Source organism: Triticum urartu, chromosome 1A (assembly GCF_056163025.1).
Source record: "Triticum urartu cultivar PI428250 chromosome 1A, HENAU_Tu73, whole genome shotgun sequence".
Taxonomy (NCBI): Eukaryota; Viridiplantae; Streptophyta; class Magnoliopsida; order Poales; family Poaceae; genus Triticum; species Triticum urartu.
This window is the reverse complement of record NC_141873.1, coordinates 89038298-89063659: the sequence shown is the minus strand read 5'-3', so window position 1 is coordinate 89063659 and position 25362 is coordinate 89038298. Positions and strand designations below refer to the sequence as shown.

Below are 25362 nucleotides of genomic sequence, written 5' to 3'. Positions count from 1 at the left end.
GGCGGCCGCACAAAAGGCGGTTGACAAGTTGAACCCAAGTGGCACCAATGAGGATGATAGAGTAAGTGAAATTTCATCCATGTTCCTCATACTTGTTGTTGGTGTTTGAAGTGCTAACTTGCTTTGTTTTCATGTAGTACAACATTGCACAAAACTTGTTCAAAGGAGAGAAGAGAACCAAGAAGGGGAAGATCAAGAAAGTAAGTATATTTACCTTGCCTCATTGCTATGAAGTGTTGAAGGATGATGAGAAATGGAAGAAGCGTGATGATTTGGATGATTTGCATTTGAGCAACAAACGCAAGTGAACAATTGAGTTGAATGATGATGATGATGAGGAGGAGGATGATGCATCATGTGATGACGGCAAGAGAAGCCACACAACCAACTCGGTTTCATACTCGAAGCCAAAACGACCGGATGGGTGCAAGAAAGACGCAAAAGAAAAGAAGAAGGGGAAAGGAGATGATGAGCTCAAAAATGCTATGGAAGCTATTGTGAAGGCAATAAAAGAAGCCAACAAGGTGAGGAAAATGGAAAGGAACCAAGATGCCGCGGCCAAGGAGAGGAGGTTGGCGGCCGAGGAGAGGAGGGTGGCGGCCGAGGAGATGAAGGTGGCTTTGGAGGAGAGGAAGGTGAGCAATGAGGAGCGAACTAGATTGTTGGAATGGGAGAAGCACTTGTTCTTCTTGGACACATCTACCCTCAATGAGATGCAAAAGGAGTATGTCAATCTTGCCTGTGAAGAAGTCTTGATCCAAAAAAGAGCCATGATTCGCGCAATGGGTGGTGGTGGCCTTGGCGCCATGGGAGGCATGGGTGGCTTCGGAGGTACCGTGGGTGGCTTAGGTGCCATGGGTGGCTTTGGAGCTACCATGGAGACCATGGGAGGCATGGGTGGCTTTGGAGCACCCCCCGATGCTATGGCCGCTATGGGAGGCATGAGTTTTGCTTCTCTCATGGGAGGCATGGGTGCACCTCCGGCTGCCATGGGAGGAATGTCTTCCGGTGTGCCCCCTCACACACATTCCCATGAAGATGCCGTTGAAGATCTTGCCAACACCGTTAGAGCTTCACGTGATGCGGTGCATGATGAGGAGGAGGAGGAAGAAGAATCATCTTCGGAGGAGGAAGAATCGTCTTTCGAATATGAGGACGAAGACGAGGACGAGGCTTGATGTGTCCTTCGTTTGTGTCATGAACTTGGTTTGCATTTTGAACTTGGTTGGATGATTAATTATCTGCAGCAATATGATCAGTAGCAAAGTAGTTTGATAGTTTTGATAGTAGTGACAGTAGCAACGGTAACAGTAACAGTGATAGCAGTAATTTATAGCAAGTGTAACAGTGATGATAGCAATAGTAACGCAGCAAGATCAATAAGGATAAATTCGTAGGCATTGGATCGGTGACTTGTTGGATGATATTCATCATGAGACAGTTATAACCTAGGGCGATACGGCACTAGCTCTAGTTCATCGATATAATGTAGGCATGTATTCCGTAAATAGTCATACATGCTTTATTTAAAGAGCTTGCATGACATCTTTTGTCCTACCCTCCCGTGGCAGTGGGGTCCATATTGGAAACTAAGGGATATTAAGGCCTCCTTTTAATAGAGAAAAAGAACAAAGCATTAACACATAGTGAATACATGAACTCCTCAAACTACGGTCATCACCGGGAGTGGGCCTGGTTGTTGTCACTCCGAGGTTGCTGGATCATAACTGTAGTAGGTGACTATAACTTGCAAGATCGGATCTAAAACATGGATATAATGATGAGTTCATAAACAGTTCAGATCTAAAATCATGGCACTTGGGCCCAAAGTGACAAGCATTAAGCATGGCAAAGTCATAGCAACATCAATCTAAGAACATAGTGGATACTAGGGATCAGGCCCTAAAAAAACTAACTTGATTACATGATGAATCTCATCCAAATCCTCACCGACCAGTGAGCCTACGAAGGAATTACTCACTCCCGGTGAGGAGCATCATGGAATTGGCGATGGAGATAGGTTGGTGATGACGAAGATCGAAGATCCCCCTCGCCAGAGCCCCAAACGGACTCCAGATCTTCCCTCCCGAGGAAGAACAGGGCTTGGCGACGGCTCCGTCTCGTGGGTCACGATAATTCTTTCTCCCTGATTTTTTTCTGGATGAGAATTTGTAGTATAAGGGGGTCATTAGCGGGGCCACCAGGTGGGTACAACCCACCTGGGCGCGCCAGGAGAGGGGGGCGTGCCCTGATGGGTTATTCCCACCCAGGGGCCCCTCTCCGGTGGGTCTTGGCTCTAGAAATTCTTATTATTGGTATAAAAAATCCTCAAGAAGTTCTGTTCCATTCCGAGGACTTTTATTTCTGCGCAAAAACAACACCATGGTAGTTCTGCTGAAAACAGCGTGAGTCCGGGGTTAGTTTCATTCAAATCATGAAAATTAGAGTCCAAAACAAGAGGAAAAGCGTGAGAAAAAGTAGATACGTTGGAGACATATCAGGTGACGATGTGTGTTGGAAGTAACTCCAAGGTCGATACGATCACCATCACCCAATCCCTCTACCTTCGGGATTACTATTGAACCTAAATAAAAGTTATTTGGTGTTTGCGTTGAGCATTAATATGATTAGGTCAGGTTTATTGCAATACGGTTATTCTTTTAAGTTAGAGAATAATTGTTGTTCTGCTTATATGAATAAGACCTTCTATGGTCATACACCCAATGTAAATGGTTTATTGAATCTCGATCGTAGTGATACATATATTCATAATATTGATGTGAAAAGATGCAAAGTTGATAATGATAGTGCAACATATTCGTGGCACTGCCGTTTAGGTCATATTGGTGTAAAGCGCATGAAGAAACTCCATGCAGATGGGGTTTTGGAATCACTTGATTATGAATCATTTGATGCTTGCGAACCATGCCTCATGGGCAAGATGACTAAAACTCCGTTCTCCGGACCAATGGAGCGAGCCACTGACTTATTGGAAATAATACATACCGATGTATGCGGCCCGATGAGTGTTGAGGCTCGCGGCGGGTATCATTACTTTCTGACCTTCACAGATGATTTGAGCAGATATGGGTATATCTACTTAATGAAACACAAGTCTGAAACATTTGAAAAGTTCAAAGAATTTCAGAGTGAAGTAGATAATCATCGTAACAAGAAAATAAAATTTCTACGATCTGATCGCGGTGGCGAATATTTGAGTTACGAGTTTGGCCTTCATTTAAAACAATGTGGAATAGTTTCACAACTCACGCCACCTAGAACACCACAGTGTAATGGTGTGTCCGAACGTCGTAACCGTACTTTATTAGATATGGTATGATTTATGATGTCTCTTACCGGTTTACCACTATCATTTTGGGGTTATGCATTAGAGACAACTGCATTCACGTTAAATAGGGCACCGTGTAAATCCGTTGAGATGACACCATATGAACTGTGGTTTGGCAAGAAACCTAAGCTGTCATTTCTTAAAGTTTGGGGTTGCGATGCTTATGTGAAAAAGGTTCAGCCTGATAAGCTCGAACCCAAATCGGAGAAGTGTGTCTTCATAGGATACCCAAAAGGAACTGTTGGGTACACCTTCTATCACAGATCCGAAGGCAAAAACTTTGTTGCTAAGAATGGATCCTTTCTAGAGGAGTTTCTCTCGGAAGAAGTGAGTTGGAGGAATGTAGAACTTGAAGAGGTAATTGTACCTTCTCTTGAATTGGAAAGTAGCACATCAATGAAAACCGTTCCCGTGATGCCTACACTAACTAGAGAGGAATCTAATGATAATGATCATGAAACTGCAGATCAAGTTACTACTGAACCTCGTAGGTCAACCAGAGCATGTTTCGCACAAGAGTGGTATGGTAATCCTGTTCTGGAAGTCATGTTACTAGACCATGATGAACCTATGAACTATGAGGAAGCGATGATGAGCCCAGATTCCACAAAATGGCTTGAGGCCATGAAATCTGAGATGGGATCTAAGTATGAGAACAAAGTATGGAATTTGGTTGACTTGCGCGATGATCGGCAAGCCATAGAGAATAAATGGATATTCAAGAGGAAGACTGATGCTGATGGTAATGTTACTGTCCACAAAGCTCGACTTGTCGCAAAAAGGTTTTCAACAAGTTCAAAGAGTTGACTATGATGAGACTTTCTCACCCGTAGCGATGCTTAAGTCCGTCCGGATCATGTTAGCAATTGCCACATTATGAAATCTGGCAAATGGATATCAAAACTGCATTCCTTAATGGATATTTCAAATAAGAGTTGTATATGATGCAACCAGAAGGTTTTGTCAATCCTAAAGGTGCTAACAAAATGTGCAAGCTCCAGCGATCCATCTATGGACTGGTGCAAGCATCTCGGAGTTGGAATATACGCTTTGATGAGTTGATAAAAGCATATAAGTTTTATACAGACTTGCGGTGAAGCCTGTATTTACAAGAAAGTGAGTGGGAGCACTACAGCCTTTTTGATAAGTATATGCGAATGACATATTGTTGATCGGAAATGATGTAGAATTTTTCTGGAAAGCATAAAAGGATAATTGAATAAGAAGTTTTCAATGAAAAACCTCAGTGAAGCTACTTACATATTGGGCATCAAGATCTATAGAGATAGATCAAGATGCTTGATAAAAAATTTCAATGAGTACATACCTTGACAAGATTTTGAAGTAGTTCAAAATGGAATAGTCAAAGAAGGAGTTCTTGCCTGTGTTGTAAGGTATGAAGTTGAGTAAGACTCAAAAACTGACCATGGCAGAAAATAGAAAGAGAATGAAAGTCATTCCCTATGCCTCAGCCATAGGTTTTATAAAGTATGCCATGCTGTATACCAGACCTATTGTGTACCTTGTCATAAGTTTGGAAAAGGGGTACAATAGTGATCCAGGAGTAGATCACTGGACAATGGTCAAAATTATCCTAATGTACCTAAAGAGGACTAAGGAAATGTTTCTCGTTTATGGAGGTGATAAAGAGTTCATCATAAAGAGTTACGTCGATCCAAGCTTTAACACTGATCAAGATGACTCTAAGTCTCAATCTAGATACGTATTGAAATGGGAGCAATTAGCTAGAGTAGCTCCATGCAGAACATTATAGACATAGAAATTTGCAAAATACATACGGATCTGAATGTGGCAGATCCGTTGACTAAACCTCTCTCACAAGCAAAACATGATCACACCTTAGTACTCTTTGGGTATTAATCACATGGCAATGTGAACTAGATTATTGACTCTAGTAAACCCTTTGGGTATTGGTCGCATGGCGATGTGAACTACGGGTTTTAATCACATGGCGATGTGAACTATGGGTGTTAATCACATGCCGATGTGAACTGTTGGTGTTAATCACATGGCAAAGTGAACTAGATTATTGACTCTAGTGCAAGTGGGAGACTGAAGGAAATATGCCCTAGAGGCAATAATAAAGTTGTTATTTTATATTTCCTTATATCATGATAAATGTTTATTATTCATGCTATAATTGTATTGACCGGAAACTTGATACATGTGTGGATACATAGACAAAACGTTGTGTCCCTAGTAAGCCTCTACTAGACTAGCTCGTTTATCGAAGATGGTTAAGTTTCCTAACTATAGACATGTGTTGTCATTTGACGAACGAGATCATATCATTAGGATAATGATGTGATGGACAAGACCCATCCGTTAGCTTAGCATGTTGATCGTTAAGTTGTATAGCTATTGCTTTCTTCATGACTTATACATATTCCTTTGACTATGAGATTATGCAACTCTCGGATACAGGAGGAATACCTTGTGTGCTATCAAACGTCACAACGTAATTGGGTGATTATAAAGATGCTCTACAGGTATCTCCAAAGGTGTTTGTTGGGTTGGCATAAATCGAGATTAGGATTTGTCACTCCGAGTATTGGAGAGGTATCTCTGGGCCCTCTCGGTAATGCACATCATAATAAGCCTTGCAAGCCATGTGACTAATGAGTTAGTTGCGGGATGATGCATTATGTAATGAGTAAAGAGACTTGCCAGTAACGAGATTGAACTAGGAATGAAGATACCGATGATCGGGCAAGTAACATACCGATGACAAAAGGAGTAACGTATATTGTCATTATGGTTTGACCGATAAAGATCTTCGTAGAATATGTAGGAACCAATATGAGCATCTAGATTCCGCTATTGGTTATTGACCGGAGAGGTGTCTCGGTCATGTGTACATAGTTCTCGAACCCGTAGGGTCCGCATGCTTAAAAGTTCGATCACGATTTTGTATTATATGAGTTATGTGATTTGGTGACCGAATGTTGTTCAGAGTCCCGGATGAGATCACGAACATGACGAGGAGTCTCAAAATGGTCGAGAGGTAAAGATTAATATATAGGATGATAGTATTCGGACACCTGAAGTGTTCTGGGGTACCGGGTATGTACCGGGTCACCGGAAGGGGTTCCGGGCAACCCCCGGCAAGCTATATGGGCCTAATGGGCCAAGAGGGGAAACACACCAGCCACTAAGGGGCTGGTGCGCCCCCCCCCCATATGAGATGGCCAATTTGGAGAAGGAAAGGGGAAGAAGGAAAGGAAAAGGGAATAAGATCCCGCCTTCCTCCTCTTCCCTTCCTACTCCGAATAGGAATAGGAAAGGGGGGAGGCCGAATTGGGAGGCGCCCAAGTAGTATTCCCCTCCCCTCCAACCTATATATATGAGGGGGGCACCACTAGAACACACAACAAACATTGTTAGCCGTGTGCGGCGCCCCCTCCACAGGTTACGCCTCCGGTCATATTCACGTATAGCTTAGGCGAAGCCCTGCGCGAATCACTTCACCATCACCGTCACCACGTCGTCGTGCTGACAAAACTCTCCCTCGACACTTTGCTGGATCAAGAGCTTGAGGGACGTCATCGAGCTGAACGTGCGCAGAACTCGGAGGTGACGTACGTTCGGTGCTTGATCAGTTGAATCGAGAAGACGTTCAACTACATCAATGATAACCCACAAGTATAGGGGATCACAACAGTTTTCGAGGGTAGGGTATTCAACCCAAATTTATAGATTCGACACAAGGGGAGCCAAAGAATATTTGAAGGTATTAGCAGCTGAGTTGTCAATTCAACCACACCTGGAGATTAATTATCTGTAGCAATATGATCAGTAGCAAAGTAGTTTGATAGTTTTGATAGTAGTGACAGTAGCAACAGTAATAGAAACAGTGATAGCAGTAATTTATAGCAAGTGTAACAGTGATGATAGCAATAGTAACGCAGCAAGATCAATAAGGATAAATGCGAAGGCATTGGATCGGTGACTTGTTGGATGATATTCATCATGAGACAGTTATAACCTAGGGTGATACGGCGCTAGCTCCAGTTCATCGATATAATGTAGGCATGTATTCCGTAAATATTCATACGTGCTTTATTAAAAGAACTTGCATGACATCTTTTGTCCTACCCTCCCATGGCAGCGGGGTCCATATTGGAAACTAAGCGATATTAAGGCCTCCTTTTAATAGATAATAGGAACAAAGCATTAACACATAGTGAATACATGAACTCCCCAAACTACGGTCATCACCGGGAGTGGGCCCGGTTGTTGTCACTCCGGGGTTGCCGGATCATAACCGTAGTAGCTGACTATAACTTGTAAGATCGGATCTAAAACATGGATATCACTATGAATTCATAAACGGTTCAGATCTGAAATCATGGCACCCGTGCCCAAAGTGACAAGCATTAAGCATGGCAAAGTCATAGCAACATCAATCTAAGAACATAGTGGATACTAGGGATCAGGCCCTAACAAAACTAACTCGATTACATGATGAATCTCATACAACTCCTCACTGACCAGTGAGCCTACAAAGGAATTACTCGCTCCCGGTGGGGAGCATCATGGAATTGGCGATGGAGATAGGTTGGTGATGATGAAGATCGAAGATCCCCCTCTCCGGAGCCCCAAACTGACTCCAGATCTGCCCTCCCGAGGAAGAACAGGGCTTGGCGGTGGCTCCGTCTCATGGATCATGATAATTCTTTCTCCCTGATTTTTCTTCTGGAATAATGTGAATTTATAGTATCAAGGGGGTCATCAGCAGGGCCACCAGGTGGGTACAACCAACCTGGGAGCGCCAGGAGAGGGGGCGCGCCCTGTTGGGCTGTGCCCACACAGGGCCCCCTCTCCGATGGGTCTTGGCTCCAGAAATTCTTATTATTGGTATAAAAATCCTCAAAAAGTTTCGTTCCATTCCGAGAACTTTTATTTCTGCACAAAAACAACACCATGGTAGTTCTGCTGAAAACAACATCAGTCCGGGGTTGGTTTCATTCAAATCATGCAAATTAGAGTCTAAAACAAGAGGAAAAGCATGACAAAAAGTAGATACGTTGGAGACGTATCAACTCCCCCAAGCTTAAACATTTGCTTCTCCTCAAGCAATTTAGTTGATAAACTGAAAGTGAGAAAGAAAAACTTTTACAAACTCCTTTGCTCTTGTTTGCATAAATAAGCTTAAACAACACCCAGGTTTTCAGCCAACATTATAAGTAACCATGTCAACAATAACTCTTAAAGATTATAATGATTCATATCAATGACATAATCAGCTAGCAAGCAATAATAAGATATCTCAAACAGTAACACATTGGCAAAACATAAATGGTATCTCGCTAGCCCTTTCTGAGACCGCAAAACATAAATGCAGAGCACCTCCGTAGTTCAGGCAACGACTAAACATTGTAATTCATGGTAGAAAGATCCAGTTATGATGCACCCAACATTAGCTATACACAATGCATAAATCATGACCGCTGTGCTCTACTCAGTTTCTGGTGCTTGTTTATAGAAGGTGATGACAAAACATAAAAGTAAATAGAAAGTCCATTCGCAGAGGGAAGCAGTGACTTGCAGAGGTGCCAGAGCTCAATTCTGAAAACAGAGATAAATGATATTTTGAGACATGCACCCCTTTTATTCACTTCACGACCATCAGTTATCAACATCTTCCATGCTAAGCACGCTAGTGGCGGTCCCCAAGCGGAAAGTAAAGGTTTTGACTCCATTGGGAGTTTTTGTTTGATTATGTAAGAGATGAACTCTTTTTTGTATTTTGCAGTTTGGGACTGGGCATCCCTATTACCGCCCATTTCCTCGTGTGATGGCGAGTGAATAAACACTCGACCTGAGGATAGCATGCTTAGCACGGAAGATATCGGCCACCTCTTGTTGTTCCATGAACGATCCAGGCACACAAAACAGATAATTATTTAAGAAGTTTTTAGAGGTGGCACATGCAAATTTACTTAGGACGGCAAGGTAATACCGTATATAGGTAGGTATGCTGGACTCATCTGGAATAACTTTGGGTTCAAGGTTTTTGATGTACAAGCAGAATTCCCACTTAGTACAGGCGAAGGCTAGCAATTTAAGATTGGGAAGCGACCATGTAGAGAGCAACAACGATCATAACTAGGCATTATGCATAAGGAACATTGGACACTAGCATGAGTACGATATGAACACCATGAACATAAACATTATAGAGGCTATGTTGGTTTTGATTCAACTACATGCATGAAGATGTACCAAGTCAAGCCACTCAAACATTCAGAGGAGGATACCATATCATCATACTACATCACAATCATTTTAACGCTATGTTGATATCCAAGATAAGTCATTATCCACTCCCAGCTGCTTATGCATGGGATGAGAAACTATAATCTCTAATTGTCATTGCAAACATGTTTAATCATAATGGGCTGAAGCATGGGCACTAAGTTAAACATATTTACACAGACAAGACAAGTCGAGTTCATACCAGTTTCTCTTTGCCACAGCCAGCTCATCGAATATTGTCATTATTGCCTTTCACTTGCACGACTGAATCATATGAAAATAATAATAGTGCAAGAGTGCCATGGACTAAGCTGAAATCTGTAAAACATTTTATTCAACAGGAGAAGACAAGGTAAAATGGGCTTTTATTAGTTCAACAATTATTCATATGAGAGCCACTCAACATTTTCATCGTGGTCTTCTCCTCGATACAACTCGAATACAAGAAAAGAATTTCAGAGAAACACACCAAAATATTTTTGGAGTTTTTTGTTTTTCTTCAACAAGCAAATAATAAGCGAAAACGAGAAAAACTATTTACACGGGAAAGCTCCCAACAAGCAAAAGAAGAACAAGGAAATCTTTTTGGATTTTCTTTTTAGTGCTACTACTAAGCATACATAGAAAGTAAATTACTACAAATATTTTTTTGTTTTTCTAATGTTTTTCAAACACACAAGAAGAAAGCAAGAAAAATAATCTAAGCATGGATGATATAATGGAATAGTGTGAACACCGACAAATAGAATGATATGTGAACATGAATATAAAGTCGGTGAGAACACGTACTCCCCCAAGCTTAGGCTTTTGGCCTAACTTGGTAGCGAATCAATAGCCTGGAGGCTAGTATGGATCCTGAGGACCAGGCATCCACTCATACCACTGTTGAGGAGCGGGCATCCACTGATCCCACTGTGGAGGTGCCTGTTGTGACGCCCTCGATTTGACCGTACACTAATCATACACACAAATGTGTATGATCAAGGTCAAGGACTCACGAGAAGATATCACAACACAACTCTAGACACAAACTTAAATAATACAAGCTTTATTTTACAAGCCAGGGGCCTCGAGGGCTCGAATACATAAGCTCGAAAAAACAAGAGTCAGCGGAAGCAACAATATCTGAGTACAGACATAAGTTAGACAAGAATGCCTTAAGAAGGCTAGCACAAAAGAAACAACGATCGAAAAGGCAAGGCCTCCTGCCTAGGAGCCTCCAAACTACTCCAAGTCGTCAGCGGTCTTCACGTAGTAGTAGGTATCCTCCGGGTAGTAGTAGTCATCAGTGGCGTCGTCTGGCTCCTGGGCTCCGTCATTTGGTCGCAACAAACGGGTATGGGGGAAAAGAAGTAGCAAGGCAACCATGAGTACTCATCCAAAGTACTCGCAAGACTTACATCAGATCTAAACTAAGTATGCATCTGTATCAAAGGAATGGGTTGTATCTGTGGACTAAACTGCAGAATGCCAGAAGGGAAGGGGAAAGCCTAGCCTATCGAAGACTAGCATCTTCTGGAAACCACCATCTTGCAGCAACAGGGGGGAGTAGAGTAGCATAAAGTAAAGTAGTAGAAGTGTTATCAACCTCGGCCAGAGGTCCTTTCTCGACTCCCTGTGAGAAAGCAATCCCAGAGCCATACTATCGAGTTATCATCTCATATCCAAGTCTCATCACAATCCATTTCTCATCACAAGTATCCAGTTCTAGTTGTATCGATCGGGATACAACTCCAAGTGTCCGTTACCGTAGGACAGGCTATCGATAGATGTTTTCTTCCCTACAGGGGTGCACCAATTTACCCACCATGCTCGATTAACTCCGGCCGGACACACTTTCCTGGGTCATGCCCGGCCTCGGCCAAACAATACGCCGCAACCCGACCTAGGCTTAATAGAGAGGCCAGCACGCCGGACTAAACCTATACCCCCAGGGGTCATGGGCCATCTCCTCGGGAACTCCTGCACGTTGCGTACGCGGCCGGTGAGCAGACCTAGCTACCTCCTTCAACAAGGCAGGTGCTTACTCAGTCCAACCCGGTGCGCGCTGCTCAGTCGCTGACGTCTATTAAGCTTCGACTGATGCATACGATGCAGAACGCCCATACAATGCCCACGTGATGGTTAGTGCTATCAGGCCAGAGGCCCCTCGGATCAAATATCCAAATCGTAGTGGATTAGGAACGCGCGGTAACGAGCAGAGACTCACGATCGATGTGACCCCGTCGCCCCGTCTCGAGTACTTGCAGCAAGGGCTAAGAATGCCGGCCACGCCTCGTAAGTATCTCGCGGGCACCTTCCAGGTCAACCCGACTCCACATCACTTGCAATTAAGCTCACGCGGGTACCACTCAGGGTCGACCCGTCTTTAGTAACATGGCACAATGCAAAGTCATAGTAACCATAGTAACTATGTGTCTAACACCAAGGGGAAAACCCAAGGAATCACCCCTGGTGAATTCTACTCGATGTTGTCATCAAGGTGAACGTAAGAGGATCCACCCTCGAGGTTCACATTTGATGGGTTGCACGACAGAGCCATATCGAAAGTGGTTAAGGAGGAAATCACCCTCGATGACCATGACCGAATAACTACACTACAGAGGTCTCATCAGGAGTGATGTAAGAGGTTCCACCCTCGGCACTTGATGGTAACTCTATAGGGTCGTACAACTAAGGGGGGGTGATGTGCCGTCTCAGGGCCTAGACGTCGATCACATTGATTGAGTCATCATACATAAAGCGGGGCAACTGGGACAAGGTGGGGGTCACTGATGGATCACTAACCAACCTATACTACGCAGTTTAGGATAAGCAGGTATGGTATGAAAGCAGGTAACAACAACAGGCTATGCATCAGAGTAGGATCATACAGAAAGCAGTAGCAGTTCTAATGCAAGCATGAGAGGGAAAGAAACAGGCGATATCGGAATGCTCAAGGGGGGTTTGCTTGCCTGGTTGCTCAGACAAGAAGGAGGGGTCGTCGGTGACGTAGTCGATCACAGCGGCATCATCGGTCTCGGGGTCTACCGGAGGGAAGAGGGGGAAGAAACAGTAAATACAGAGCAAACAATGCATCACAAGGCATAACATGACGATGGCAGAGCTAGGGTTGCCCTAAGGTAGTACTACACGTTGCAGACGAAGGTGATAAACATCCGAGGATGAATTCCCGGCGTTAGGCAGATTCTGGACAGATGGAAGAGAGGGGACAGTACCATGTTCAGCATGCTAGGGGCATGTGACAGGTGAATGGACCGCGTAACTGGATTCGTTGGATTTTTCTGAGTAACTTTCATATAGAAAACATTTTCATCCGAGCTACGGTTTAAAAGTTACGGATTTTCGAAGTTTAAACCAATTTCTGAATTATTTTAAAACCATAAAAGGTTTATTGCGTCAGCAGTGATGTCAGCACTGCGTCAGCTCTACTGACTAGTCAAACTGACAGGTGGGACCCACCTATCAGCCTCTCTGTCTAACAGAGGCTTAACTAATCTAACAGGGTTAGTTAGGGGGCGTGGGCCCCAGTAGTCAGTGACTAGTTAGTACTAATTAACTAAATAATTTAACTAACGTTTTAATTCATCATTTTATTTATGAAAAAACATTTTACTCACGCGACCCACATGTCAGCGAGCCAGAGCTGCCACGTGGGTAGTTGACTTGGTCAACTCGGCCCGCGGGGCCCAGCGGTCAACGGCACAACGCGTGGGGCCCACTGCCACACTGGCGCCAGCTCAGCGGGGCCGGCGACTCGTCGGCGGCGACGCCAGAATGAGGCGGAGGCCTCTGGACTCGTCGGAAAACGCACTCCGGCCACCGTTTTGCGCGCGGGAGGTGGCGTTCGAAAGAGGGGAGCGAGGCGCATCGCGTGGCGCTAACGGTTGGCCTCAGGAAGACCTAAAACAACGACGGCACGCGGCGAGGCGGTCGCTGGAGTTCGGCCATCTCCGCCAACGGCGACAGAGGGCACGGGGAGGGGATCTAGCGGCACGAGCGGCCGCGGTGAGGGGACCTGAGCACGTTCGAGTGCTCGGACGAGCAGGTCAACGACCACAACGTCGGCGGCGGGCCTCGCGGCGGAGCTGCGTTCGGGCGGCGACGGGAACGACGACTACGACTACTAGGAGTGGCCGAGTAGAGGTGAGGAGGTGCGAAGCTCACCGGGAGGGCACATGAAGGCCCGGCGAGAGGCTTAGGAGCTGCAGAGACGTCGCCGGAGCCGAGGATGAGCGGCGGCGACCGAAGATGTGGACGAAGGCGAACGGAGGCAGCGGGGCTCCACGTATCCACCTGGTGGCACCAGGAGAGGTTGCGATGGCGGCGAGGCCCGTGGACAAGGCCAGCAGGCACGGGGCCGCCGGTGGCCGCGGCAACGACGGAGGACGGTGGCGAGGGCGTGTTCGGGCGTGGATGGGGAAACGGGGGAGAGGAAGCGAGCGGGGGCTCTGGTGGGGAGAGGGAGAGGCAGATAGAGCAAGTGGGCGAGTGGGGAAGAAGCCCGAGGTGTCGGGGGGGGGGTCTTATCCCTCTCTCGCCGGCGACGGCGAGTGGGTTCGGCGGGGCTACGCCCCTGTTCCGACCCTGGTCGGGGGAACAGGGAAGGGGACGGGCAGGGAGGATCTGGGCTGGCTCGGGTGGGCAATGGTGGGCCGGCCCAGGTGGGCTTGGCCCCAGTGGGGCAGGGACACTTCCCTCTCTCTCCTTTCCTTTTCCCTTTTCCTTTTTCTTTTCTTTTTTTAGCTTTTCTGTTTTAGCCATTTTAGGCCACCTTCACATTTTGCAAAAATGTTGGTTCACCACCAATATTACCAGAAGAATACTTCTCACATGATGAACATTTTAGTTTTCATGTTTGAGCATTTTGAATTCCACACAAAATTTGAATTTGAATTCAAGTGGAATTTGAAAGAGAGAGGAGACAAAAATGATCAAGCACTTTTTAGCAAAATAATTAACCGAACCCCAGGGGTTACTATAGCATCATTACACCGAGGTGTTACAACTCTCCTCCTCTAAAAGAAATTCTCGTCCCAAGAATTAAGAGGTAGAAGGGAATAGGTCGGGGTATTCAGCCCGGAGGTTATCTTCACGCTCCCAAGTGGCTTCATCTTTAGAATGATTTGACCATTACACCTTGAGGAACTTGGTAACCTTCTGGCGTGTTCGACGTTCAGCTTCTTCAAGAATGCAGATCATATGCTCTTTGTATGTGAGATCATCTTGCACTTCAATCAGTTCCGGATCCACTTCACGTTCCGGATCCTTGAAGCATCGACGAAGTTGCAACACGTGGAAGACATCATGGACGTGAGAGAACTGAGGTGGCAACTCCAGTTGATAAGCCACCAGTCCACGACGGGCGAGGATGCGGAAGGGACCAATGTAACGCAGAGCTAGCTTGCCCTTGACTCGGAACCGATGAGTGCCTCTCAAAGGAGTGACACGCAGATAAGCTTGTTCACCAGGTTGATAAGTTGAACCCCAGTGTTTCCGGTCATAGTTTCTCTTCTGACAGGACTGGGCCGCCTTGAGATTATCCCAGACAATGCGAACCTACTCTTCATTTTGTTGAATAATGTCTGTACCAATGAGCATCCGTTCCCCAGTTTCTGACCAATTCAGAGGGGTTCGACACTTGCGTCCATAAAGCACTACAAAGGGTGCCATCTTCAAGCTGGCTTGATAACTGTTGTTATAAGAGAACTCCGCATAAGGGAGAGATCCTTCCCACTTCTTGCCGAAAGAAATAACACAAGCCCGAAGCATGTCTTCAAGAATTTGATTGACCCGCTCGACTTGGCCTTGGGATTGGGGATGATAAGCAGTGCTCCAGGTAATATGAGTTCCCATTGCCTCTTGGAAACTATCCCAGAACTTCGAAGTGAAAATACTACCGCGGTCTGAACTGATCTCCTTCGGAATGCCGTGGAGTGACACAATTCTGGAGATATACAAGTTTGCTAATTGACTAGCAGTGATAGTCTCCTTGACTGGCAGAAAGTGAGCAACCTTCGAGAATTGGTTGATGACGACAAAGATAGCATCGTTACCTTTTTGAGACTTGGGAAGGCCAGTGACAAAGTCCATCTGAATCTTATCCCACTTCCATTCAGGAATCGGAAGCGGTTGCAGAAGTCCAGCCGGTTTCTGATGTTCTGCTTTGACGCGACGACAAACGTCACATTCTTCAATATATCGAGCAATGTCTTGCTTCATGTTAGACCACCAGTACTTTTGACGAATGTCTAGATACATCTTGGTACTTCCCGGATGAATAGAGAGAGGGGTGTCATGCGCTTCTTTCATCACCTTCTCTGTCATAAGCTCAAACCGGGGTACTACAATGCGATCTCTGAAGTATAAGGTTCCATCTTCACCAAGTGAGAAATCTATGGATTTCTCTAAGGCAAGATCCTTTTTCATCAAATCAGTGTGAGCATCTTTGGCTTGAGAAGACTTAATTGCTTTCAGTAGAGTTGGTTCCAGGACAAGGTTACTCAGAGAACCCTGTGGAACTAATTGGAGGTTCAGTTTGCATAGCTCTTCATAAAGGCGGGGTTGAGCTTTGAAAACCATGTGATTGTTGCAATAAGACTTACGGCTCAGGGCATCGGCCATTACATTAGCCTTACCAGGGGTATAGGATATACCACAGTTGTAGTCAGCAATAGCTTCCATCCATCGCTGCTGACGGAGGTTCAGATTTGGCTGAGTAAACAGGTACTTCAGACTCTGATGATCGGTGAAGATCTCGCAACGATTACCGAGAAGGTATTGTCGCCATAGCTTCAGTGCAAAGATAATCGCAGCAAGCTCAAGGTCATGAACTAGGTAGTTCTCTTCGTGAGGACGCACTTGACGGGAGGCATAAGCAATCACTCTGCGCTCTTGCATTAGGACACAGCCTAATCCTTGACGTGAAGCGTCGCAATAGATGACGAAGTCCTTACGAGAATCAGGGGGAGCAAGCACTGGGGCAGTAGTCAGCTTGTCCTTGAGTGCCTGGAAACTTTCCTGACATTTGTCTATCCAATCGAACTTAACGCCTTTGTGAAGCAGATTAGTCAGTGGCTTGGCAATCTTGGAGAAGTTCTCGACGAAACGACGGCAATAGCTGGCAAGTCCAAGAAAGCTTCTGACTTGCTTGACAGTCTTCGGAGGGGTCCAATCAAGAATAGCCTGAACGCACTCTGGGTTGATGGCAATACCATCCTTGGAGATGACAAGACCAAGGTAGGTGACTTCAGGAAGCCAGAATTCGCACTTGGAATACTTGGCATAAAGTTGATGCTCTCGAAGCTTCTCTAGAACAAGTCGGAGATGTTCAGCATGTTCTTCTTTGTTCTTCGATTATACCAGGATATCATCCAGATAGACTACGACGAACTTGTCGAGGTAATCCATGAATATGTAGTTCATCAGACGAGAGAATGTGGCTGGAGCATTGGTCAAGCCAAAAGACATGACGGTGTACTCGTAAGAACCATAACGAGTGACGAATGCGGTCTTTGGAATATCCTCTTCACGAACACGGATCTGGTGGTAACCCAACCTCAAGTTGAGTTTAGAGAATATTGATGAACCAGCAAGTTGATCATACATATCATTGATCCGAGGAAGCGGATATTTGTTCTGAATTGTAGCTTGGTTGATAGGACGATAGTCTTGGACCAAACAGTTCATTCCATCCTTCTTCTTCACAAAGAGAGAAGGTGCTCCCCAAGCTGAGGAACTTGGACGAATGAAACCACTGCGAAGAGATTTGTCGATTTCCTCCTTAAGTTCAAGGAGTTCGTGAGGCGGCATCTTGTAGGGTCGTTTGGCAATAGGAACGGTACCTGGTTTCAAGTCGATGACAAACTCAACAGCCCAAGTAGGAGGTATTCCTGGAAGTTCTTCTGGAAACACATCTAGGAAGTCGCGAACAACTGGAATCTTTTCAGTTCCCTTAAGAGGTGCCACGTTCAACGCATTCAATACATAAAGTCGTGCTTCAGCATTTTGAACAAGTTGAGCATGGTAGGTTACTATCTCATCGGAAGGATGTAGGAGGTGAACGACCTTGGTGGCGCAAACAATAGAGGCAGTATGCGCTTTCAACCATTCCATTCCCAGAATGAGGTCAATATTGGAAGACTCCAGAATAATGGGGGAAACATGAAATTCCAACCCTTCAATCTCAACGGGAACGTCGCAACCAATCATGGTAGTTTGACATCGGCCCGCAGGGGTGCGTACCACAATCAGAGTGTTCATGGGCTCGCATCGAATGTCGTGTGCATATGCAAAACTTTCTGACATGAATGAATGTGATGCCCCTGAATCAAATAAAACAGATGCTGGTACTGAATTAACGAGAAGAGTACCCATCACAGTGGCAGGCTGGTCTTGAGCTTCATTCAGATCAACATGATTAGCCTGACCACGACCATAAGGTCTGGCATTGTTGTTATGGGACTGATTGTTATGACCAGTTGAAGGCAGGGCTAGCTGATTCTGATTCTGAGGGCATTTCCTGGAAGGGTGACCTGGGAGGCCACACTTGAAGCATAGACCATCATTGGGGTTGGGAGCAGAAGCTTGGGGTGGTACAGTCCGAAGGGGCTGCCTCTGCGGTGGAGGAGGCAGACGAGGTGCGGCATAGGACAGTCTTGGTGCAGGTGCAGTTGGACGATACATGTTGTGGGGAATCCATATCTGACGCTTCTGCGCTGACGGGCCCGAAGATGAGCCAGCATCACGGCTGCGCCTAAGGGATCCCTGGTGTTCCTGAAGACCAGTCTCAACCTAAATAGCCTTGTTCACCAAGGTGGCGAAGTCGGCAAAGTCATGGAACTTTTCTTGCCTATGAGCATCAGTTGCAATGTCTTCTTCAGCATAACGAGACAAGTCCAGAAATTCCTGCTGATAAGCACCTACAGTATTGTTGCCTTGGGTGAGGTTGCGGAAATCTCGCTTCTTCCTGTCCATGATTCCCTGAGGAATGAAGCGGGCACGGAAGGCAGCTTGGAAATCCGGCCAAGTGATGACCGTTCCAGCAGGTAGGGTACGCCTGTGGCTGTCCCACCATTGAGCAGCGGGACCCTTCAGAAAGAAAGATGCAAAGGTGACATAGATAGCAGGGGCCACACTAGCAGACTCCATTTCATATGTGATGTCGCGGAGCCAGTCATCAGCATCAAGGGGTTGAGTTGAGCTGCGGTAAATAGTAGGGTTGAGACGCATGAAGTCCTGCAGAGTTCCTGGGGTTGGCTATTGATTCATGTTCGGATGAGGAAACTGAGCCATCATTCCCTCCATGAACTGGCGGTTCAGCTCAAATTGTTGCATCATTCCAGCAAAGAATTCGGGCGGTGGTGGATCGTTAGCACCGCGGCCACGACCAGCGGGTCTAGCCATCCTGCTAACAAGTAACATGGGGTAGTTCAGCATTGAGCATTTGCAAAAACAAGGATCATTCATGATGAAACATGCATAATGAAAGAGGTACGATGGATACCACTTCGTTGTCATCACGACGGTGTGTGTACTATCCAGAACACTATTCTAAGGAAAACTATGGCTTATCCAGCTTTGGGGTGGATGTGGTCATGGGATCCTAATGTTAGAGTTAGTAAAACCATTTAAACCCGAATAGAAGAAAGATCAAAGTCCCAGAGTATAGACGAGGAATAAAAGATCCTAATACCACCCATATGGCGACGTGGGCCAGTAAGCCACACAGCCATGTTAGTAAAACTTTTTGTAGTGACTAGACTCGGCTTCGGCCAAGGAGCTGGAAAGGGGTCTACCTACAGGCAGTCGGCTCTGATACCAACTTGTGACGCCCTCGATTTGACCGTACACTAATCATACACACAAATATGTACGATCAAGGTCAAGGACTCACGGGAAGATATCACAACACAACTCTAGACACAAATTTAAATAATACAAGCTTTATTTTACAAGCCAGGGGCCTCGAGGGCTCGAATACATAAGCTCAAAAACACAAGAGTCAGCGGAAGCAACAATATCTGAGTACAGACATAAGTTAGACAAGAATGCCTTAAGAAGGCTAGCACAAAAGCAACAACGATCGAAAAGTCAAGGCCTCCTGCTTGGGAGCCTCCTAACTACTCCAAGTCATCAGCGGTCTTCACGTAGTAGTAGGTATCCTCCGGGTAGTAGTAGTCATCAGTGGCATCGCCTGGCTCCTGGGCTCCGTCATCTGGTCGCAACAAACGGGTATGGGAGAAAATAAGTAGCAAGGCAACCATGAGTACTCATCCAAAGTACTTGCAAGACTTACATCAGATCTAAACTAAGTATGCATCTGTATCAAAGGAATGGGTTGTATCTGTGGACTAAACTGCAGAATGCCAGAAGGGAAGGGGAAAGCCTAGCCTATCGAAGACTAGCATCTTCTGGAAACCACCATCTTGCAGCAACAGGGGGGAGTAGAGTAGCATAAAGTAAAGTAGTAGAAGTGTTATCAACCTCGGCCAGAGGTCCTTTCTCGACTCCCTGTGAGAAAGCAATCCCAGAGCCATACTATCGAGTTATCATCTCATATCCAAGTCTCATCACAATCCATTTCTCATCACAAGTATCTAGTTCTAGTTGTATCGATCGGGATACAACTCCAAGTGTCCATTACCGTAGGACAGGCTATCGATAGATGTTTTCTTCCCTGCAGGGGTGCACCAACTTACCCACCACACTCGATTAACTCCGGCCAGACACACTTTCCTTGGTCATGCCTGGCCTCGGCCAAACAATACGCCGCAACCCGACCTAGGCTTAATAGAGAGGCCAGCACGCCGGAGTAAACCTATGCCCCCAGGGGTCATGGGCCATCTCCCCGGGAACTCCTGCACGCTGCGTACGCGGCCGGTGAGCAGACCTAGCTACCTCCTTCAACAAGGCAGGTGCTTAAGCAGTCCAACCCGGCGCGCACCCCTCAGTCGCTGACGTCTATTAAGCTTCGGCTGATGCATACAACGCAGAACGCCCATACAATGCCCACATGATGGTTAGTGCTATTAGGCCAGAGGCCCTCGGATCAAATATCCAAATCGTAGTGGATTAGGAACGCGCGGTAACGAGCAGAGACTCACGATCGATGTGACCCCGTCGCCCCATCTCGAGTACTTGCGGCAAGGGCTAAGAATGCCCGGCCACGCCTCGTAAGTATCTCGCGGGCACCTTCCAGGTCAACCCGACTCCACATCACTCGCAATTAAGCTCGCGCGGGTACCACTCAGGGTCGACCCGTCTTTAGTAACATGGCACAGTGCAAAGTCATAGTAACCATAGTAACTGTGTGTCTAACACCAAGGGGAAAACCCGAGGAATCACCCCCGGTGAATTCCACTCGATGTTGTCATCAAGGTGAACATAAGAGGATCCACCCTCGAGGTTCACATTTGATGGGTTGCACGATAGAGCCGTATCGAAAGTGGTTAAGGAGGAAATCACCCTCGATGACCACGACCGAATAACTACACTACAGAGGTCTCATCAGGAGTGATGTAAGAGGTTCCACCCTCGGCACTCGATGGTAACTCTATAGGGTCGTACAACTAAGGGGGGTGATGTGCCGTGTCGGGGCCTGGACGTCGATCACATTGATTGAGTCATCGTACATAAAGCGGGGCAACTGGGACAAGGTGGGGGTCACTGATGGATCACTAACCAACCTATACTAAGCAGTATAGGATAAGCGGGTATGGTATGAAAGCAGGTAACAACAACAGGCTATGCATCAGAGTAGGATTATACAGAAAGCAGTAGCAGTTCTAATGCAAGCATGAGAGGGAAAGAAATAGGCGATATCGGAATGCTCAAGGGGGGTTTGCTTGCCTAGTTGCTCAGACAAGAAGGAGGGGTCGTCGGTGACGTAGTCGATCACAGCGGCATCATCGGTCTCGGGGTCTACCGGAGAGAAGAGGGGGAAGAAACAGTAAATACAGAGCAAACAATGCATCACAAGGCATAACATGACGACGGCAGACCTAGGGTTTCCCTAATGTAGTACTACACGTTGTAGACGGAGGGGATAAACATCCGAGGATGAATTCCCGGTGTTAGGCGGATTCCGGACAGATGGAAGAGAGGGGACGGTACCATGTTCAGCATGCTAGGGGCATGTGACGGGTGAATGGGCCGCGTAACTGGATTCGTTGGATTTTTCTGAGCAACTTTCATACAGAAAACATTTTCATCCGAGCTATGGTTTAAAAGTTATGGATTTTCGAAGTTTAAACCAATTTCTGAATTATTTTAAAACCAAAAAAGGTTTATTGCATCAGCAGTGATGTCAGCACTGCGTCATCTCTGCTGACCAGTCAAACTGACAGGTGGGACCCACCTGTCAGCCTCTCTATCTAACAGAGGCTTAACTAATCTAACAGGGTTAGTTAGGGGGCGTGGGCCCCAGCAGTCAGTGACTAGTTAGTACTAATTAACTAAATAATTAACTAATGTTTTAATTAATCGTTTTATTTATAAAAAATGTTTTACTCGCAGGACCCACATGTCAGCGAGCCAGAGCTGCCACATGGGCAGTTGACTTGGTCAACTGGGCACGCGGGGCCCAGCGGTGAGCTGCACAATGCGTGGGGCCCACTAACACGCTGGCGCCAGCTCAGCGGGGCCGGAGACTCGTCGGCGGCGACGCCAGAATGCGGCGGAGGCCTCGGGACTCATCGGAAAACGCGCTCCGGCCACCGTTTTGCGTGCGCGAGGTGGCCTTCGAAAGAGGGGAGCGAGGCGCGTCGCGAGGCGCGTCGCGTGGCGCTAACGGTTGGCCTCGGGAAGACCTAAAACGATGACGGCACGCGGCAAGGCGGACGCCGGAGTTCGGCCATCTCCCTCAACGGTGACAAAGGGCAAGGGGAGGGGATCTAGCGGCACGAGCGGCCGCGGTAAGGGGACCTGAGCACGTTCGAGTGCTCGGACGAGCAGGTCAACGACCACAACGTCGGCGGCGGGCCTCGCGGCGGAGCTGTGTTCGGGCGGCGACGGGAACGACGACTACGGCTACTAGGAGTGGCCGAGGAGAGGTGAGGAGGTGCGAAGCTCACCGGGAGGGCACACGAAGGCCCGGCGAGAGGCTTAGGAGCTGCAGAGACATCGCTGGAGCCGAGGATGAGCGGCGGCGACCGAAGATGTGGACGAAGGCGAACGGAGGCAGTGGGGCTCCACGTCTCCACCTGGTGGCACCAGGAGAGGTTGCCGACGGCGGCGAGGCCCGTGGACAAGGCCAGCAGGCACGGGGCCGCCGGTGGCCGCGGCAACGACGGAGGACGATGGCGAGGGCGCATTCGGGCGTGGATGGGGAAACGGGGGAGAGGAAGCGAGCGGGGGCTCTGGTGGGGAGAGGGAGAGGCAGAGAGAGAAAGTGGGCGAGTGGGGAGGAAGCCCGAGGCATCGGGGGGGTCTTATCCCTCTCTCGCGGGCGACGGCAAGTGGGTTCGGCGGGGCTACGCCCCTGTTCCGACCCCGGTCGGGGGAACAGGGAAGGGGACGGGCAGGGAGGATCTGGGCTGGCTCGGGTGGGCAATGGTGGGTCGGCCCAGGTGGGCTTGGCCCAAGTGGGGCAGCGACACTTCCCTCTCTCTCTTTTCCTTTTCCCTTTTCCTTTTTCTTTTCTTTTTTAGCTTTTCTTTTTTAGCCATTTTAGGCCACCTTCACATTTTGCAAAAATGTTGGTTCACCAACAATATTACCAGAAGAATACTTCCCACATGATGAACATTTTAGTTTTCATGTTCGAGCATTTTGAATTCCACACAAAATTTGAATTTGAATTCAAGTGGAATTTGAAAGAGAGAGGAGACAAAAATGATCAAGCACTTTTTAGCAAAATAATTAACTGAACCCTAGGGGTTACTTTAGCATCATTACACCGAGGTGTTACACCTGTGCAGCTTCTGCAGCAGCGTGAGCGTTCCAGTAGGCGAGGATGTCTGCAGGCATAATCCGGTATCCGCCCCTGGCAACATAATCAAACAAAGTAGGTGCAGGCAAGGGGATAACATCACAAGTGTCAGTGTTATAGACCAAGTTACAAGGAATGGCAATGTCAGGACGATCATGTGCAAGAAAGTGATGGTGATCCATGGCTGCACGGTCTAGGTACACCTTGGTGAGAGGGTAATCATGAGGGTGTATCTCAACCTCGAAGTGAGCCGCCAAACGATTAGCATAAATCCCACCATGTATTTTGCGCTGAGACTTATTAAGGTGCAGGCGACGAGCCACGATAGCTCCCAAGCTATACGTGTTGTCGCCCTCAATGGCACGACGTAAAACAGCAAGGTCCAGTGAACTAAGTGCACCCACCTTCTCCCTAGCAAGCAAGAATTTGGTAATGAAATATGCAAAGTAATGAACAACAGGAAAATGTAAACCACCGGCAGTGATGGCTGACACTCTCCTCTCATCACCCACTGTCAAAGTGCGATAGAAATCCTCAAACTCAGCCGGCCTAGGCTCAGCCAAGCTCCCATCAGAAGGGATCAAGCATACGTCACAAAACTCATTAAGTGGTATCTGATGATTTTTAGCATATAGATCAAAGCTCACTTCAGGAGGATTATTTCTAGGCAAGAAAGTAAAGCATTGAACAAACATATTTGTGACGATTGCTGGTCACACTCATCTGCGATGAAGTTGGTGAGACCAGCATTGGCAATGAATTGCATGAACTCATCATGAATTTCAGCTTCTTGCAGGAACAGGATGTGCAGCCATTCGCATGGCCGTACCTCTGCCAACCTCCGAGGGTGGAGATCATTGTCAGAAGACTCCCCAATAACACCCTTGGAGTTCTTCCTTGAGCCGTATTTCCTGAAGATATTCATGTCCGCGTACAATTTTCTGAAAATAAAAATTTTGGAGTGTCAAAAATTTGTCAACAAAACTTTGTAAGATTGATAGCAACTACTCATAGGGATACATAGATGCCATGACAAGCATTCAAACAACTTAGAACACTAAGAATTCAACATGCAAGCACATCTACAGCAGCACCAAGAGTAGCTAGTTATTCAAAGTATAAACCACTAAAACAAAAACTAATTGGACAAATGATGGAGTCACATACCAAGCAACAATCTCCCGAAACAGTTTCGGAAATGGAGCTTCGAGCAAAGAGATCGAAATTGGCAGAAAAATGAGCAAGAACACAGGAGAGAGAGGGAGAGTGATTTTTTTTTCTGGAGGTAGGTGACAATGTGGGATGAAGAGATAAGTGATGGGCCCACGTGGGGACCACAACCCCCTAGGGCGTGCTAGGGGGTGCTGGCGCACCCACCTGGTGCACCCCCCTCTGGTTATTTTTGCACCAAAAATTCTTAAATATTTAGAAAAAATCATATAAAATTTTCAGGGCATTATGAGAACTTTTATTTTTGGGTCATTTTTTATTGCACGGGAAATTCAGAAAATAGACAAAACATGGCATTTTATTTTATTTAACTAATAAAGACAGAAAATAAAAAGTAGGGATGGAAAGTAGTGCTTACTAAATTCATCAACATCATACCGTTCAAAATGATTCATTAATAAGGTTGATCAAGTCTTATTAACAACCACTTTTGGTTAGCATAAAACTGAAGAACTTTCATAAACCACTAAGTTACCTCAATAGGGATATGCATTTCCCCAACAATAAGCATTTCATATTTCTTTTTGACAGTGGGTAGAGGTATTTGAAAACTTCCAATAGTGATTGCCGGAGA

The 25362-nt window shown here is 46.5% G+C and overlaps 2 protein-coding genes across 2 annotated transcripts; one reads left to right on the top strand and one right to left on the bottom strand.

Annotated features, from left to right (window-relative positions):
- The first annotated feature begins 485 nt into the window (after nt 1–485).
- On the top strand, nt 486–1178 carry LOC147990171 (uncharacterized). Its single transcript, XM_087537359.1, has one exon. The coding sequence runs from the start codon at nt 486–488 to the stop codon at nt 1176–1178; it is 693 nt and encodes a 230-aa protein (XP_087393485.1).
- Nucleotides 1179–14761: 13583 nt separating this feature from the next.
- Nucleotides 14762–18604, bottom strand: LOC147990170 (uncharacterized). The gene is made up of 6 exons (XM_087537347.1): nt 18440–18604; nt 18001–18394; nt 17473–17805; nt 16607–16938; nt 15685–15819; nt 14762–15187 (listed from the first exon to the last, which is right to left on the bottom strand). The coding sequence occupies exons 1-6, from the start codon at nt 18602–18604 to the stop codon at nt 14762–14764; spliced, it is 1785 nt and encodes a 594-aa protein (XP_087393473.1).
- Nucleotides 18605–25362: the final 6758 nt, after the last annotated feature.